Source organism: Pectinophora gossypiella, chromosome 3, assembly GCF_024362695.1.
Source record: "Pectinophora gossypiella chromosome 3, ilPecGoss1.1, whole genome shotgun sequence".
Classification (NCBI taxonomy): domain Eukaryota; kingdom Metazoa; phylum Arthropoda; class Insecta; order Lepidoptera; family Gelechiidae; genus Pectinophora; species Pectinophora gossypiella.
Window position 1 is genome coordinate 2,664,586 of NC_065406.1, and position 19,272 is coordinate 2,683,857.

The 19,272-nt window shown below is 38.1% G+C and overlaps 1 protein-coding gene across 4 annotated transcripts in view; it reads left to right on the plus strand.

The window, feature by feature from the left end:
- LOC126380461 (uncharacterized) overlaps positions 1 to 19,272 on the plus strand; it is an 83,998-nt gene that overhangs the window by 22,789 nt on the left and 41,937 nt on the right. For 2 of the 4 annotated variants that reach the window (XM_050029892.1, XM_050029901.1), the window contains exons 2-3: positions 5,764 to 5,945; positions 18,178 to 18,207. In XM_050029892.1, coding sequence (XP_049885849.1) covers positions 5,764 to 5,945; positions 18,178 to 18,207 — 212 coding nt within the window. The remainder of the gene's footprint in view (positions 1 to 5,763; positions 5,946 to 18,177; positions 18,208 to 19,272) is intronic. The other 2 variants (XM_050029910.1, XM_050029919.1) reach the window with 1 other exon arrangement.

Here is a 19,272-nt window from a genome sequence, read left to right on the forward strand (position 1 = left end):
GCATGTAATATAAATATTTAGACAACTGGCAACGGGTAGGCAATACAAACATTTGACGTCACAAACTAAACATTATTGTAGATAGGTAAGTATAATAGCTTTTGTGTCGTAGACATAAGTTTGCATGTGTCGTAGACAGAACTGACCAATTGTTTTATTTATTTTTCATTTTCTCGAACTTTCTTTAAAAATCGAACTGTTTTCAAAAGAAACCCAACACACGTGAGTCACGAAAGTATTTCCACACAAGCAAGCAAAAACTAAACGCGACAGAATTAGCAACAAGTCTCCCATTTAAATACCGACCCTGCTCGTACCAAGCACGGTAAACAAACGTGTGTTTAGTATTAACTATGCAGATGTCAACGAGCCTGCAATAGCAAACGGCTCAGCGCATGCGCCTTACGCAAGCCGCGCTAAAAATAGCCGAGTCTGCGCAAGGGAGGCTTCGGCGCAAAGGCAATGCCCTCGTTAGGAATTATACTCTATGCCTCCTTAACATGCTATATCTACTGAATACCTATTGATAACGTAAGTATGTCGCTTCCTATTTGAATGAGCTGTTGACGCGATACATATCGATGAAGTCATTATTATTTTTTTATTAATTAAGATGGGTTTGCTCTTGACTTCATTCTTTCACAAGGAGAAGAAGAGATCGACGGTGGAATGAGCTTACCCAGAAAGGCATTGTCACTCTCACATACGCGACGGAACGCAGCAAGCTACTTAGCGCCGGACTTTAGTGAGAGGGTGGTCGCAAGCCACGCGGTCCCTTACGGGCCCTACACTCTGCAGGGATCAGGGATGTTTCCGAGGTCTGAGGGCAATAGGGAAAATTTTCTTTTTCTTTTTTGACTTTATATATTGCACATGCACGTGATCTACATCACATTGTCACGGCTTCAAATCCTGGGTTGGGCTCTAAATGGAAACCGCTATTTTTTTTTTGGATCATAGATAATTGCTAATACTTATATTTTTCAACATTTTATTATTATTATTATTGTATGTCTTTTTCATATCTCGGGCCTATGGAGGCCCGGACTTATGGAAGGCGTGCGTGGGGCCGAAGCCAACACGTAGAGGCCCCTTAAGACAGTTTAATCTAAATGTGGTGTGACACCAACCGGCGATTATCCCTGTATGTACTATGGGAGTGCACCCAAAGACAATCCCCGGTTCGTGTAGGACTATTGCAGATTATGGGAACATTATTATTATAATTATGTGTATGGCTTTTTCATAATTATAATAATAATAAAATGTTGAAAAATATAAGTATTAGCAATATTATTATTTTTTTTTTGCACTGTCTATCCCGCTACATGTTTTCATTAAATTTATATCCTATACCTAAAGGTTGCCTGGAAGAGATTGCTACCTTAGCAATAAGGCCGCCTGTTGTACTACCAATTTAATTATAATACTAATGTATTTATAATGTGATTCAAGTGCAATAAATAGTTTTTGTATTGTATTGTAATGTATTGATATCTCGTGGTTTCCAGGATGTGTGCCCGGCTAATGTTAATAGGCTGGCCTCCTATTACATGGTACTTAAACATAGCGAAGAGTGGGTGTACTTATCGTATCAGTAGTATATACAATTCGATCAACTTATGAGAAAATGTCAACTAACGCCATCAGCATGTCGTCAAGACTATGAATAGATAAGATACTCCTGCGGTTGCAATATTGTTTTCCAACTAGTCAAATCAGTTACTTTTTGCTTAACGTCAAAACACGAATTTATATTATTAAAAAGCAGACTGTGACGTCATAGAAAAACGTGACAAAATCTCGCGCTTAATTATTACATTTTTCTTTATATAGTCGTAACGTCGACAGTCCTTTTAAAATCCAAACTCCATTGTTTTACTCATGTGTCTGGAAACCTCGGCTTTACGAGAATATAATTCATAAATAAGTTAAATAGAAAACGTTTTTTGTTACCCTTAGATATGTCTTTATTTAATAATCGAAATTTCATAATTTATCTTTGATCTAGGAAACCAACTACCTAAATTAGTACGCTATCTTCTTCTTCTATCGTGTGGGTTGTGAGGTGGATTACCAACCCCATCAACCCTGGTGGTACGCTATGATATGAACAATACTTATATGATTTATATGACTTAAAACATAGCGGCGAGGAGTCGGTGTAATATATTATAAAGAAAGAAAGAAAGAAACATTTATTATTTTCGGACATCACAGACACAGACAGACAGGTACATTACATTTAACACAGGAAAGAAACCACACGGAAATCAAAGTACACAGACAAAAAAAAAACATTAAAAAAAAAAAATACCAAAACAAAAAGAAAAACAAACCAAATTCATAAAAATAATAATAATAAAACAAAGCATTCTAAATGTAACGCACTGACGGCCCGATCATCTGCGGTGGAGTCCGGAATAAAAGGACCTCGCTCAGCATAAGTCGCGGCGTGAGCCACGACGCTGGTATTCTGCGGGCCCTGCCGAGTGAGGCCACGGACATCGCGGTATATATATGTACATAGATACATACTACTTAAACTTACTTACTTACTTACATATAATTATTTAGTATTACAAAATTATAACAATTACAATAAATACACATTAATACGATTTACCATAAACATAAAAATATCATAAAATAATACGAACAAATAGATATGGGTCATCAGTAAATAAATAGGTGTGTGTATGTGAGTGTGTTCGTGCGTTGCACCGGTCGGCCGCAGGAGACAGACAGAGTACTTAATCATGTTGTTATCCTAACAATATTTACAAAAAAAAAATATGGCTAGACGATATCATATCTATCGCAATGTCGAAACGGTACCAGGGGGGTTAACCCCCCTATTTGACATTTGTTTGCATTGCGCACTTACTTTTATATGCGCAAATGTCAAATTGCAACATTGCTCTCTTAGATGAATTGCTTCGATGTGGCCATTTTAACCCACCGGATCTTATGTGGAGACATGTTCTATACGCTCTAACTATACAAACCCTAAGTTCCCATACTCTACAAATTAGGCAAAATATGCTGTTTGGCTGTTTTGCTACCATAAGCATAAGGTGATAAAACTATTCAATATGGCGGGTGCTTCGTGACTTCTCTAGAACTGTAACTATAACAATTATCGTTTTCTCTTCTTTACGTAACGCGTTGTAATTATTATTCTCGTAATTCACAAAATTACAGCAATTAACGAACATAACAAACAAATAAGGAAGGATGCATTCTGGCTTAAAATAATTCACATTGTTAAGTAAGTACCAATTTGTTGTAAAAGAACTTGTAAACAGTCTTCAAGTAACTTTTAGAAAATGCTAAAAGTGTCCTTTTGTTTTTGCAATGCATTTTAAAGGTTGTTAAATGTTAAAATTCCTAAATTTAAAAATAACATAACATAAACTCACGACTACATGTCAATTGGGGTAGTCAGAGGTACATCCATCGCAAGATGAACTAAGTACCTACACCTCACCAAGCTTTCTGTTAGGCTATATCTCAATGTCAACAACTTCCGTGGTTCAATGGTTGAGCGTTAAGTTCATTGTGATCCCTAGTTTGGTAAGGACATTACATGCTGATCACCTGATTGTCCAAAAAGTGAAAAGATCCGTGCTTCGGAAGGCACGTTAAGCCGTTGGTCCCGGTTACTACTTACTGATGTAAGTAAGTAGTCGTTACATGAGCCATGTCAGGGGCCTTTGGCGACTCAATAATAACCCTGACACCAGGGTTGATGAGGTTGGTAATTCAGTTCACAACCCACACGATAGAAGAAGAAGAATGTCAATCCGTGTGAAAATAAATGTTGACGTTAGGAATAACAATGCCTGGTCGCCCATGGACCATTAACGTAGAAAAAACATTTTCACCTTAGGCCACACCATTGCCGCCATTTGTAAACAGATGACGATTGTGGCCAAACCTGAATAAGCATCTAAATGTAATATAAAAATGTGTCTGAGAAATATTTAAAAACGATACATTTGTATCAAATTTACGCCCAATCCAACCTTTAAACTGCGACCTTGGAGTCAATGTCAATGTTAAACCGACAGATATGACAAAAAACAATGCGTTTTGTTTGGGTTTCGCGTCGTTCTCTGTCTGGGTCTGAAAATGTACAATGAAAGAGCAAAAGTGCAACCTAGCTAATTATTTGTAAACAGTGGTGAAATTATGAACCATTAGTTTTTGTAGGGGTTTTTGGTCTATTACAGAAACGACATGTAACCAAAAGGTGCTTAAGTGCAACCAAAAAAATTATTACTTTGCAAGGAACTTCGAATCCCGGTGGGGACATATCACAAAAATCGCTTTGTGATCCCTAGTTTGGTTAGGACATTGCAGGCTAGAATCACCTGATTGTCCGAAAAATTAAGATGATTCCGTGCTTCGGAAGGCACGATAAGCCGTTGGTCCCGGGCTACTAGCCCAAACACCTCCACTAACCCGCAGCGAAGCAGCGTGGTGGAGTATGCTACATACCCCTCCGGTTGATTGAGGGGAGGCCTGTGTCCAGCAGTGGGAAGTATATAGGCTGTTTATGTTATGTTTGTAAAGTATATTTGTGATTTTTCCACTCGCCACATTTTTCTGCTCTACGTAATGGATGGTTAACAGGTTTACATGAGAAATAGCGTCAGTCACGACTTTTTCAACAATTTCCGAGAGGATATCTTGAGGTTAGCACGAAATACGTCATACGTGGTGATTACCTGACACGTTTACACGTCACTTCAAATATTAGCATTACTTCTTTAAAACTGGTTTTCATTTATTGGCACAGTCACGAACATTATTCCACTTTAGAACCCTTAACATAACATATTTGACATTTAGTGAGACTTACAGTTCAACTTGTCAAAATAGTTAATGTGACATGGTACTAGACCTGTCCTTAGAATTGATCATTTCATGATGTGTTCGACCATTTCATATAATATAGTTCATGCTATCTTAACTTCATCATATCGTAGAAACGTCAACGTTTAATGATATTTCAATTAAAATATTTTTTACCAAATATTTTTTCTATTTAGTTTTCATATAACCAAATATAATATGTGTGACGAAATGTACAATTGAGTAGTAGAGACCGGACTAGGTATTATATCAAAAGTTTTAATCACAATTGGTTCAGTGGCGAATGGATTGCTTAGGTACTACAACATATGGGCTCTTTGCAGATAACTATATCGATTTATACATAACATACATAAGTTTTTACCCCAATTGGGGCACTCAGAGGTAAATCCATCGCAAGATGAACTAAGTACCCACACTTCACCGAGCTGTCGGTACTTACACCACCACCGTGATAGGTGGTGAGCCGTATCGCCGTCTATAATAGTCGTGCCAACTGTGTTTTAGAAAAAAAAAATAACTCATTCTCAAGCATTCCCACATGCATTCGAACTGACTTAGGGATTTGTTTTCCTTTTCCTTGTTAGCTATTATCTTTATGTATCATTCTAGCCACTTTTCTTATCTTATTTTAATTTCTCTCCTACCTTTCCATTTATTGGCGGGAACTTGTTATTAGCATTGTCTCATGTAGGTATATTTAGTTCATTTAATGTATAATTAGTCTGTAAGTTCTCCAAATTATATAAAAATAAATAAAAATAAAAATAAAGTCCGGTACCGGGCTTCGAACCGGCGCGGCGCGGCGCTGTCTACACTGCCACAGGAACTCGACGACAATTTATACATCTTCCCTACTTTAACCTATTTCTCTTTCTCCAGGGTCCTGCTCTAGTCTCCTATGCGGGCGCACCAAAGAGGTGGAGGTGGGCAGCGCGGCCGGCGCAAGCGCAGCGCTGGCGCTCGCGCTGGTCCGCCCCCCCGCCGCACCGCAGTCGCCTTGCCAGCTGCGTCTGGCCGCGCCTGAAGCCGCCGCCTTCACTGTCCGGCTTATTGATGTTAAGGTTTGTGGACACGTTTTATTTAGTAAAATACTTTACATAAACAGCCTATATACGTCCCACGTCTACACCGAGAAGAACGTGGCATTTAAACTAGTGATGTGATGATTTAAAAAACAAAAAGGAAAGGACACGTAACACTACAAGTTTTTTAAGGTCCTGTTTCTGTTGACATGGTGGACTGAGCATATGGTTACATCTCTCTTAAAAGAACTGTTTCTTTTTTCTCAGCACTATGTTTAGGTATATATTGTAGATAGATACCTATCTCGTGGTATGTTTAGATACCTACTTAGTAGTCAAATGTCATCGTACCAGCAACTCCTGCGGTTTTCCTCGAAATGTTGACGATCGTGGGAAACTGTTAGGTATAATCCGGATTTTGACCTCTGAAGTCTATTTTAATATTTTTCCTCAAGCCGTCAGTGTTCGCATATTATTTCTATTTTTAGATTTTGTGCTTTTGCCAACACGAATAATAATAAAAAAAACATTGTTGCGAAATAAAAATATTTTTCTAATTCCAAGCTTCCATTCCAAACTGGCTTGGTTTGTGGTTTTCATATTTGGTCTTTTTAATTTCAAGTTTAGACCAAAAAGGCTTTGTTAATCACTCTAACAATTATACCTGCTTTGGGATGATTTCAACCTTAATTTTGTGCCACACTGATAGGTACATTCAGCATAAGATGTTTTCGCGTGGTTTGTTGCTCTGCGAACTCTGATATTATGTGCTTGAGTAACTTTATGTGTACAAGATAGTGATATAGGCATTTCCGATGTAGCGACTAGTATTTTCCAGGGTCCATTTACCTAACCTGAAGATTTGACAGGTCCGGTGTTTTAGAGAAGCGACTACCTGTCTGTCCTTCCAACCCGCGAAGGGAAAACCAGCCCAATAAGGTTAGGTCACATACATCCGAAAATGCATTTCTCGGGAATGTGGGTTTCCTCACGATGTTTTCCTTCACCGCTGATGTATGATCCAAACATGAATTCGAAAACAAATTCGATAATCATTGGTTTAGGCCTGTGCTGGATTAGAAACTGCGACCTCAAAGTCAGAGGCAAGGGTTATACCAACTGGGTTACCACGGCTTCCTAAATGCTTGGAATAGATTTGATTAACAGGCCTGCTATTAAAATAAGCTGCTTATCTACGTTGGAGCTGTCTTTGCAGACGAAATAAGATCAGGTTTAGTTACGCTTTTGGGTTTCCCCATCGCCTACGTCTTTAGCGAGAATTGTTGATAACCTATTAAACAAACATCCTTACGTACCGCTTCTCAGTATACACGTTCAGGAGCCTTGACATGGCAATTTCATACACTTTTATCACTGTCGTCGTTTTTCGAAATCGTTTGCAACTTGTATAACCTCCCAGGGTTGTCACCACTAATTTAAGAGCCACGCTCTTGTCGGTGGAGCACTCTCTATGCTACTTTTTAGGGAAAATTTGAGCAGTGGTTTCCCTCTTGCCATCCGCACCGCAGTACTCTGTCTGACGCAAGTGCGATGGCGCCCAGAGTAGTCTATTGCAAAGCCGTACTAGGAATCCTGACCTCCGCCTTTGAATAGTACTGACAGTTACTGTTGCCCTCTGTCAGGTCCCAGGTTACATTCCCTGTGACTCGCCTGTTCCGTCCTGCATTGCCCTACCGATGGCTCCCAACTCTGCCTGTGCAACCTTTGAGGTCTTCACCCTGGGTAAGGGTTCTACGTTATACCCCGAGGGTCTGGGTCTGGGTCTCAGGGTTGTATGTGACTACAAAAAGAAAAAAAAGTGCTCAAAAAATCTTATTCACTCATTCGTTTTTTCCGATTTGATGGTGCTTTTTGTATGATCTGAAATCTCAAAAACAAAGTTTATGATCAATTTTGAACATTTTATTATTTCATGACCGCATAATAATTGTCGCTTATTATTAGATAAATTATAACCCTGTAAATGTCTATGGTACTTATTTCTCGACGTTACTTATTATAGATTTGCCACATAATGGCGTTAACTATTTCGCCGGACAAAAAGAACATAGATCTTGGTCATTGTCTTGGTCTTGATCATGGTCGTGGTCTTCGTTGGTAGGCTTCGAACCGTAGGGTCCAAAAATCTACCGTTGGGCTAACAAGCCATTTATGGTACCAACCGATTACCTCACCGCTAACACATCCAATCAGCTCGCGACACCAAACACTTCAGGACCCCAATACCGACCCCGCCGGCGTGGTCGACGATTTCCCTAATTCAGCGCTTATCGCTATCGACCCACTAGGGTCGATTAATTCTTTCAATTTTTTTTCCTCTCAGACGACGCCCTGAGCCGAGGTTCGCGCCCAACTGGGCACCCTCAGGCCTGTTGTCTTAAACGTTGTACCGGGTGAGAGCCTTCAGCGCTCCCCATTTGTCCGGCCAAGTAGTTAAAGCCATCTGCGGCAAATCTACAATAAGTCACGTCAAAAAAAAAAACCGCTAACACATATACTAAGGCTACCTGATTCTTGTTTAACGTCACAAGAACGTCGTGACTTCGATATGACGTTACTAAGAAAAATAAACACCATGAATAATGTAACTTATAAGTATTCGGATTTATGCAAAACAGCAGGTACCTACCTGTCTAACTCGCATGACGACGTTGTAAAGAAAACTAAACTCTACTTAGGTGATATATTAGAGTATTGTTTGTTAACGATGATTAATATTTGATTCTTCTTCTTCTTTGCGAGTCGATGGCGATCGATACTAAATTTGATTTATAGAGTTAGGACAGAAGCATAGAATAGTACTCTATTAAGAAGCTATCCAAAGGACAAAGGCTAATAAATATTGTAGGTAAGTACTTACCTTATTTTCGAGTTAGGTGGCGTGGAATTCACTCCCTTAATGTTTGGCCTGCGCGCGAGTTTATCTCGACTAGCATTTTTTTTATTTGTTTTTCAAATATATTTAGATTTGCACTCTGAGCGGTGGACACTACATACTTACATCAGTAAGTAGTAACCGGGACCGGGCTTAACGTGCCTTCCGAAGCACGGATCATCTTACTTTCGGATAATCAGGTGATCAGCCTGTAATGTCCTAAGCGAACTAGGGATCACAAAGTGATTTTTGTGATATGTCCGTATCGGGATTCGAACCCGGGGCCTACGGATCGTGAGCCCAACGCTCAACCACTGGACCACGGAGTCCCTCCTTGATATGACATCTTAATGTCACCTAATGTCAAATCCATACATTTGATGTATGATGCATCAAATGACTATCATAATTGTTTGCAACTTGGCTAAGGCCCCAAGTGAGAAATCATTTACACAATTGTATTCGATTTGTTGTGTGTGTATGGTGTCCTTGTATGGTTGTATTATATGTATGTATGTAATGTATGAATGAATACAATAACAAAATACGCGGCAGGCATTAAGGAAGCCTTAAGTGCTCGAGTAAAAACAACTTTATTTATATTTACTGAAATTCTTTGCAAGTTGTAAAGGTCATCGGTAAAGGTTGCGTGCTGGAGTTTTTTTTTTTAAATCAGAGTTAAGTCTTCTATCGTGAGGGTTATGAAGTGGATTACCAACGTCATCAAATGGTGTCAGGGTTATTATTGAGCCACCAAAGGCCCCTGACAAGACTCATGTAACGACTACATACATCAGTAAGTAGTCACCGGGACCAACGGCTTAACGTGCCTTCCGAAGCACGGGTCATCTTACTTTCGGAGTATCAAATGATGTTGGTTTGAGGTCAAATTACTTAGTTTTATGCCCGTATTAAGGGTACTTTTTTGGATGTTTCTAAAAGCATATTAAATGGAGCAGTTTTTAGAAATACTTTCAGGGTCCATGACAATCTCATGTGTTTATTATTCTTCGGCGAAGTTTTAACAACTGTAACAGTTTTGGTCGAATTCTCACATTGACTTCCGATAACTTTTTTTTTATACTTGATTTGACTTTGATTTATCTTTGATTGAGCGGTACACAGCCTTAGACATAGTTGTGAAGTAAAATAAAATAATTATTAAGAAAGGGATAGCGACAAAATGATTATTTCTGAAGTAAGGTAGTAAATCTAGAAAAAGGTACAAAATGGGTCATATCTCCTAAACCGTAAATAATTGCTGAACATACATGGGGGTGTTTCTGGTAGCTAATGAGTCCCTCTATCTAATTTTTCATTTTGAACCTGAACTTCTGGGCCACCCTGTATATTAGTCACAATAATTGTTGCTTGATTTACGTTGCTAGCTATATTGCTTCTCTTTATTTTAATCGGAATAATAATGGGTGTAAAATGTTTTGTCCGGCCATAAGTAGTTAATGCCATCTGCGGCAAATCTACAATAAGTCACGTCAAAAAAAAAGTGGAAGATGTAATTGTGTAATAGAAAGGGTCATCATTGATAACCAAAAACAAAGATAAAAGATACATACGTCTGTTATCCATGCAATTAGAAGGTTGAACGAAGAATAATATGTACAGTCATGAGCAATATAATGTACCCACTTTAGGACTCTGTCGCACTAACATATTTGACATTTAGTGAGACTTACAGTTCAATTTGTCAAAGAAGTTAATGTGACATGGTACCAAAGTGTATACATATTAATGCTCGTGACTGTACAGGGCCATCTATATTGTTTTTCAGGAACGTAGCCTGGAAAGTACCTCATTATGCTATCTATAACCCTCCTTTCTGTTTCATCGCAGTCGAATCAAAGCTGCTAGTGATTTTCCGACTTAGCGCTGTCTACCCTAATAAGGATTGTAGCCGTGGGTGATGTATATTTTATTAATAGAAATGACGACGATAAACATTAATAGATTTAATAGTTGATAGTCCTTGCTCCTTGTTAGCAAGAAGTCCTATCAAAATAGTAGTGATTATGTAATAGGCTCGCTCCCTATTACATGTGACGTAACCATAGCTGGCGAGGAGTAGGAGTATACAGGATTTTAATGACATCCCATTACTCCCGACGACCCGATTACTCTAGCCATAGAGGCAGCCAATCAGCTCGCGACACCAAACCCCAGGACCCCGATACCGACCCCGCCGGCGTGGTCGACGATTTCCCTCAATCAGCGCTTATCGCTATCAACCCACTAGGGACGATTAATTCTTTCAACTATTTTTCCTCTCAGACGACGCCCTGAGCCGAGTTTCGCGCCCAACTGGCACCCCTGTTGTCTTAAACGTTGTACCGGGTGAGAGCCTTCAGCGCTCCCCATTTGTCCAGCGAAGTAGTTAATGCCATCTGTGGCAAATCTACAATAAGTCACATAAAAAAGTGACATCGTAACGAATACTGAGGGGGATGATTCAGACCATGTTTCCGAGTCGATATCAAGTGGAATTTTCCCTCGCAAATTCATGGAACTATACTTACGCGATGGATATTAACTCAGAACCATCCTTGAAAGTTTTCGTTGCGATGTCACTAACACCCTGTATACTATACCTACACTACTGCCTACCCCTTCGGGGCTACAGGCGTGCTACGTTTTGTTATGTAATAAAGTTATATCAATTTCATGCATTTTCAAATCGTATTATTTAACAACAGGTATTTTAATCACATCGTAATAATTGTTAGTGTAATTATGTTGTATTGCGACTGTTCACAAATCGTTTTTTTTTTCTAAATGCCTTATGCACGTGCTGGCAGTTTACTACTGGCATTTCGAACACTTCCTACAAAAATACCTCGTCTTAGACACTACACATTGACGTTATCGTACACGCGCGTCGGTGTGTGTGACGTCTGACGCCCTTACGATTGAAGACTAAAGTAAGACCGAGGGTGAGGTAAACCTAGCTCAGTCACTGGTGGGGAGGGGAGAGTTGCCGTTCTTTACTTAGTATTAATCCGTGTTGTATGCTTTTAGGCTGCTTTTCTGAGAGATGTGTTTGCTAAGAACCTATAAGCCGCTTCCTTATCCTAACCTCCCTCAGCGTAGCTCTTTTGAATCGACTCTATTGGTTAACTAATATATCTGTCTATACGTAACATTATACCTTATTCTGAAAAAATGAAAATGAAAAATGTTTTTATTACCAGAAAACAATACAAATTGGCACATAAAATAGGATGAGTACTTATATTAAAAATATATCCAAATGAACAGAGGTTCCCAAACTAGGCGGAGCCTGTCTGGACAGAAACCATATACAGGTCGTTAGTTACACAGTAACGAAAACTTTGTTGTCAAGTGGAACTTTGCTGTCGGAAAATTCATGAAAATTTTAGTGTTTTTTCTAGAAACTAACTTTAAAATAAAAATGACAAATTATGAAGAACTATAAACATTTACTTTGCGGCGAGGCAAAAATTCAAAATGTTGATTAGGTAAACATTTCTGTCAAGGAAAGCACCACCAAGAACACTTTCTTTTTTCGACGTTACTTTTTGTACGTTTGCCGCAAATGGCATTAACTTCTTGGCCGGACAAATGGGGAGCGCTAAGGGCTCTCACTTGAACCTGAACGGTTCCAGTACCTCCTCTTTGTTTATTAAGTTTATTTCAATTTGCCTTAGTCATGGCTCGAAAATAAACTCTTATCATAAAGATTAATTTCAACATTTTCACCCATTTCAAATCGATTTGGACGCATTGGACTACTCGGCGGATGATTCATACTTGCAAAGGCGAATAAGATCGATTATAGCCGTGAATTTTTAAATTAAAACAGATGTTTGGAAGAAAATATTATTGTCAAAGGGACTCGTGCGTAGATTGAAAACATTACAACTTAAATTATAAATAGGTACCTATTAATATACTCAAGCTTATGTCATAATTATAATTATTGTTTGTTTTAAGTGCGATAAAGAGTTTTGTATTGTATTGTAATTACAATAGGTGTATTGTATTGCTCATAAACTTCTGTCAAAGCGTGAAAAACATTTATTTATGCACAACATATAAAATAAATATTAACAATTATTTAAATACATAAGTACTTACTTTTTGTCTTACTGTAATAGGAAAATAATAAAGATTTTATAAATAAATGTATAACATTCCTTATTATATTTTGCTTACTTACACGAAATATAACATTGGAAATGAAATACTTACACAACACAATTTTAAACAACGGAAATTGTAAAAAGAATGCAGAAAAGAAAAAAAATACAGAAAAATAATTGGCGCGTGTGGAGAAAAATAACAAAAGACGGTTGCCAATATTTCAAAAATGGTTTCAAACTAAAGAACGCAATAAAAACATTGGTAAATGAAGGCATCGTACTCAAGAAATGACGGAATTCATCCTTCATTCATCCAGTTGAAGAGAGAGGGTGGAAGAGTGTGTCAGGATCGAAGCAAATGGAATTCTATAGTCCCTGGTTACCCCGGTGGGAAATAGGCGTGAGTTTATGAATGTTTGTCGTTGCAACCCGTCGCTTGTGACAAGATGCGATGCGGATACTTTTTAAAGAGATTATCTATTTATTATAAAAAAATACAAATAAATAAATAGAATATATTTATGTTATAAAAGCCGTGGTAGCCCAGTTGGTAGAACGCTTTCCTCTCACTTTGAGGTCGCAGGTTCGAATCCAGCACAGGCCTAAACCAATGATTGTCGAATTTGTTTTCGAATTCATATCTGGATCATGAAGGAAAACATCGTGAAGAAACCCACATTCCCGAGAAATTCATTTTCGAAGGTATGTGACCCCACCTGTATTGGGGTGGTTTTTCCTTCGCGGGTTGGAAGGTCAGACAGGCAGTCGCTTCTGTAAAAAACCGGACCTGTCGAATCTTCAAGCGGACCCTGTGAAGAACGGGATAATGCTAGGAGACTGGTTGTCTATTTGTTATACTTGGAAAATTGAATGATCATCATGTGACAGTGTAGTCATCTGTCACGCTACCTCCCACATGGTGACGTATAGTCTGATGATTGAAGACTCACATGGTAACATCTCTCACCACAACAACGTCACTTAACTATCATATTCTGGAAAGAGAATTAGTTTTTCCATTAACACCTATCAATCTCACCTGGGAGCTTAGCCAAGTTGCAACGGCTTCCGTGGTAGGTACAGTGGTTAGCGTGCTCACGATCCGAAAGTCCCGGGTTCGAATCGCGGTGGGGACAAATCACTTTGTGATCCAGAAGTGTCCAGAAGTAAGATGATCCGTGCTTCGGAAGGCCCGTTAAGCCGTTGGTTCCGTTTACTACTTACTGATGTAAGTAAGGTATATAACGACATAAGTCATGTCAGGGACCTTTGCCGGCTCAGTAATAACCCTGACACCTGGGTTGATGAGGTTAGTGATCCACCTCACAACCAACACGATAGAAGAAGAGCCAAGTTGCAAACGATTATCACAATTGGTGACAAGTCAATCCCATTCGATAGGTTATGATGGTCGTTTCGTAATGTTGTCGTTAGTCTTAGGATCACAAAGTCTCTTTTTTTTAATAATACAGGATGTTAGTGACATCGTAACAAACACTTTAAGGTATGATTCAGGCCATGATTCTGAGTTGATATCAAATGGAATTTTCTGTCGCAAAAGTATGGAACGGAAAATAATTTATAAAAGCACTAAAATTTTCATGAATTTTCCGACAGGAAAATCCACTTGATATCAACTCAGAATCATAGTCTGAATCATCCCCCTCAGTATTCGTTACGATGTCATTAACACCCATACCTACTTGTATGGCTACCTGTATGTACTCGTATGGGGTGTAAGTGACATCGTAACGATTACTGAGAAGGATGATTCAGCTCATTATTCTGAGTTAATTAATATCAAGTGGAATTTTCCATCGCAAAAGTATAGAATTGAATATAATTAAAAATAAAAACTAAAAAGTCCACTTGATATTAACTTAGACTCATGGTCTGAATCATCCCCTTTAGTATTCGTTACGATGTCACTAACACCCTGTATAGGCTCGCGTTTGAATCTCACACTTGTGGTCGGTGTGGATCACGCTTACCTAGCCAAGGCCTATTCATTCTAGCCTTGAAGACAGATTATAACGAGTCGGAATAACAGACGACAGCAGACAGTTCCAGTCCTTTGCTGTTCGCATCAAAAAGGAAAAGACGTTTGTTGCGGAATAGTGGTAGTTCCACAACATAAGGATGGAAACTTAGGATTACAAAATGATTTTTGTGATGTCCCCACCGGGATTCAAACCCGGGAACTCCGGAACACGAGTCCAACACTCAACCACTGGACCACGGAGACCGTCAATAGTACAGTGTGATCGATAAGTCATAACCATATAATAATATGCAATCATCGATAAGTAGGTAATAAACTTTCGCAAAATTAACAAGACCGCAATTCTATTTATTTCCTATAAATCTTATATTTCTCATATCATTGCGTATCTAACCACATAATTTTACTATTGGAACCGCAGGATTATATTTTATTAGGTACCTTTTTTATTCTTAATCTTGACCACATGCTAATGACGTTCGTTCTTCTTCTCTAGTGTGGGTTGTGAGGTGGATTACCAACGTCATTAACCCTGGTGTCAGGGTTACTATTGAGCCGCCAAAGGCCCTTGACATGGCTCATGTAACGATTACATACATCAGTAAGCCAGGTTACATTCTCGAAACAAATAGATGGCGAAGTCCAGTTGCCTTCGTTTAACCGTCTAGTTTAGTGAATAATAATAGAATAGAATAGAATAGAAAAAGTTTATTATAAAAGGACGCCACACACAAAAAAAAAGTCAACAACATCATATCAAATTTCCACTAAAACAATTACAAAAAAGCAAGACGGATGTTTGTCGAAATGACCATAAGGTGGGGGTGGACGTCCTGAGATAAAAGGGCCTCACTCAGCACAAGTCGCGGCGTGAACCACGACGCTGGTATTATGTGGACCCTTTTGGTGACGCACGAACATCGTATTCCATAAACATGTGTTAATGGTGTGTATATTCAAATTCAATTCAAAAATATACATTATAATATATACCAAATTATTTTAATAGAATTAGAGTGTACATAGACAAATATTATCGCAAAGATGTATACGTAAATACTTAAGGTTAGAATAAAAAAGAAAGTTATTAATATAGGTAAAACTAGTAAACAAATGTAATAATATAAACAAATACGAATTCCATGAATGTGTATTGTGTAGTCTGTCTTAGTACCTATCTATCGCATCTTTTTCATTGTTTTTGGGTATAAATGATGACCCTTGTTGTTACATCCAAGCACAACACATCTTCGGAGCACGGATCGTCTTACTTTCGGACAATCAGGTGATCAGCCTGTAATGTCCTTATCAAAATAGGGACCACAAAGTAATTTTTGTGATATGTCCCCACCGGGAATCGAACCCAGGACACAGGACCGAATCGCGGGCCCAACGCTCAACCACTGGACCACGGAGGCCGTTATTCAGTAGGTAATATAGTTACACTTTGAATCGTCAATTTTTACATAACGAACTTCTCATCCGCCTAAAACTACTGCAGCTTCTCACAACCTGTATAGCCGGGGAAAAGAAGCTGCAAGAAAAACCGCGGCACAGGGCCTTAGACGTTCTTTAAAAAAAATTAAACATAAAATATTGTTATACAATTAAGTAATTTAGCTGCCTAATATCAGTTCTCAGACAGTTAATCCCATGCATTCATATCTTCTAATTATTACTGGGTACTTCAATAAACCTTCACACGAGTCAGCGTTATATTTTATCGTTTATAGGTAGGTAACGAAGGCGATTTGCACGACCATTGTCTTGCAGAATGGCTTGATTTTAATAGTCTTAATTATTATTATCCTTATTATTGTCTGCAGCCACGACAAATTATTCTAGCCGCGTCTCGTTTAGTTATAATAGGTAATCCCATCAAAAACATAAATGTGAAACGAGAGCCAAGTTCAATATTATGATATACCTATGCATTGGTTGATTGGTTGTTGACTTTAACGACAAAAGAAGTGAGATCAATTGGGTGCCAAGTTCAATGGTCATTCCCGAAATTTGTTTATAAGAACATAAAATATAATTTCTTCTTGTATTTTAATATAATATGTTGTAGCCTAAGGTCCGACTTGGCTAGTTTTTTATATGTATAGTACCAATCCAAATGGTTCGTGTAATATTACACACGGTGCTGCTCGCCAGTTCTTTTTTTTTAACGTGACTTATTGTAGATTTGCCGCAGATGGCATTAACTACTTGGCCAGACCAGTTCTGTTATTTGAACTTGGCTTGACACGCTACCGTGTGTCTAGATAGGTGCTGATCTTCTATCATGTCGGTTGTGCCAGGGTTACTTTTGAGTCGCCAAAGGCCCCTGACTTGACTCATTTAACGACTAAGTACTTACTTAAATCAGTAAGTAGTAACCGGGACCAACGGCTTAACGTGCCTACCGAAGCACGGGTCATCTTACTTTCGGACAATTAGGTGATCAGCCTGTAATGTCCTAACCAAACTAGGGATCACAAAGTGATAGGTTCTAACGGTTTCGTAATCTTTTTTGCAGGGTTTTTAACCGACTTGAAAAAAAGAAGGAGGTTATTAATTTGACCCGTATGTAACTTTGTTGTAATTGCATAGAACTCGTATAACATATAGACAACCAATCCCTGTAAAAAGTGACCGCGTGATAAGAAACTGACAGGTATAACTTAAAATAAAATTTGATGGTGTGCACGGCACCAATATTTACCTATCTATTTGATCATGTAGTTTGATAATAATGGTATAGGAAATCTACTGCTCAATAACATTAACACTAGGAAGCCCTATAACTTTACGGGTTTATTCTACGGCTTCTAGACCAACTTGCGAATCAGATCACGATAGTTTCACATGATTCCACTCTTTATGAATAATAAATGAATGTTTTTTTCTTTCTTTATATAAAATAAATACCTATAAAGAACAAAATTGACATTTGAAATAATGATTAAGTAAGTGATTTTCATTTTATTTCACAATAATAATATCAGCAAAAACTAAAAAAAATATTAATAATAATTTGAATTATTTTTACATATTATTTGTTTACACACGAACGAACAGGAATAATAATGATTAAATAAGAATATTTTTTATTACAAAAAAGGAATAAAACGCAACTCAACGCTTTTTGCAATACAACTCAATATAATGTACTAAAAGTAATTTTATTTTATTAATTGAGAATATTAAATTGTATTTCATAAAATTTTAATATTATAAAAATATCGTACAAATGCAAGGCCTATTTGATTTCAGACGGAGCGCAGTGCAGAGGTTTTCGTGAAGGTAATAAATAGTTCGTTTTTTTTTGGTAGCGGTGATCATTCGGGATTCGGTGTTGTCATTCTCAACTAATTTTCAGATTACATTGATCAGTAATAACTGGATAGGGCACTGAATGGTGGCAGATGAAAAGGTTTTAGTGATTGTCATTTATTTACGTAAGTATGAAGAAGTAACGCAAAAAGTTTTTCCGATATTTTGTTTCAGTCGTTAAGATACATTTATAACTCATTGGTGCAAGTCCCGTACCGGGGTTCGACTCGGCTTGGCTTTAAGAATTTAGGGCTCAGTTTCTCATGGTGCACATTTACCTATATATAATATGAACTAAACGTTATAAGTCTAGTTTGTTACGGCCGTACAGAATTACACACGCTATAAACACGTGGTGAACCATGTGATGCGGGTTGCGCACGATTATGCACAGTTGATTGCTATAGGAGATCTAAATAGGTTAATTATTGCGATATGACGATTGCAGGTACCTGATTAAAGTGATTATTCCTTTTTTTGAATAAGTTGTAGCCAAGTTAATAACATTCTACAGCGGGCTTCTTCTTATCGTTTGGGTTGAGAGGTGGATGACCAACCTCATCAACCCTGGTGTCAGGATTATTATTGAGCCGCCAAAGGCCCCTGACTGAATCAATCAGGAGCTAGTAATAGTCAGGATCGATGTCAGAGGAATTCTATGGTATCTGCCTACCTCGGTGAGAATTAGGCGTGATGTATGTAAGAAAGAAAGCTCGTGACGACTCTTTTGCGTGAACGCTCTTATGAATCGCCATATGTTTGAAATCACCGCGTCTCTGACGGCGGCAAACTTTGCCAAAGTTTCTAATAAAAATGCTCAAGGTGTATTTTCCTTATTTCAATTTTTATTTATTTATTTATTCAATCTTAATACAATATACAATTTAGAAATGGTCTGCAAATTTGTATACAATATACTTATATCTAATAATAATATATATTTATTAAAGAAACTCTGTGTTACTCTCTGTACTTGTCCTTTTTTTGGGATAAGCCACTAGGCTTATCCAGGAAAACACAGTGATATGCTCTGGC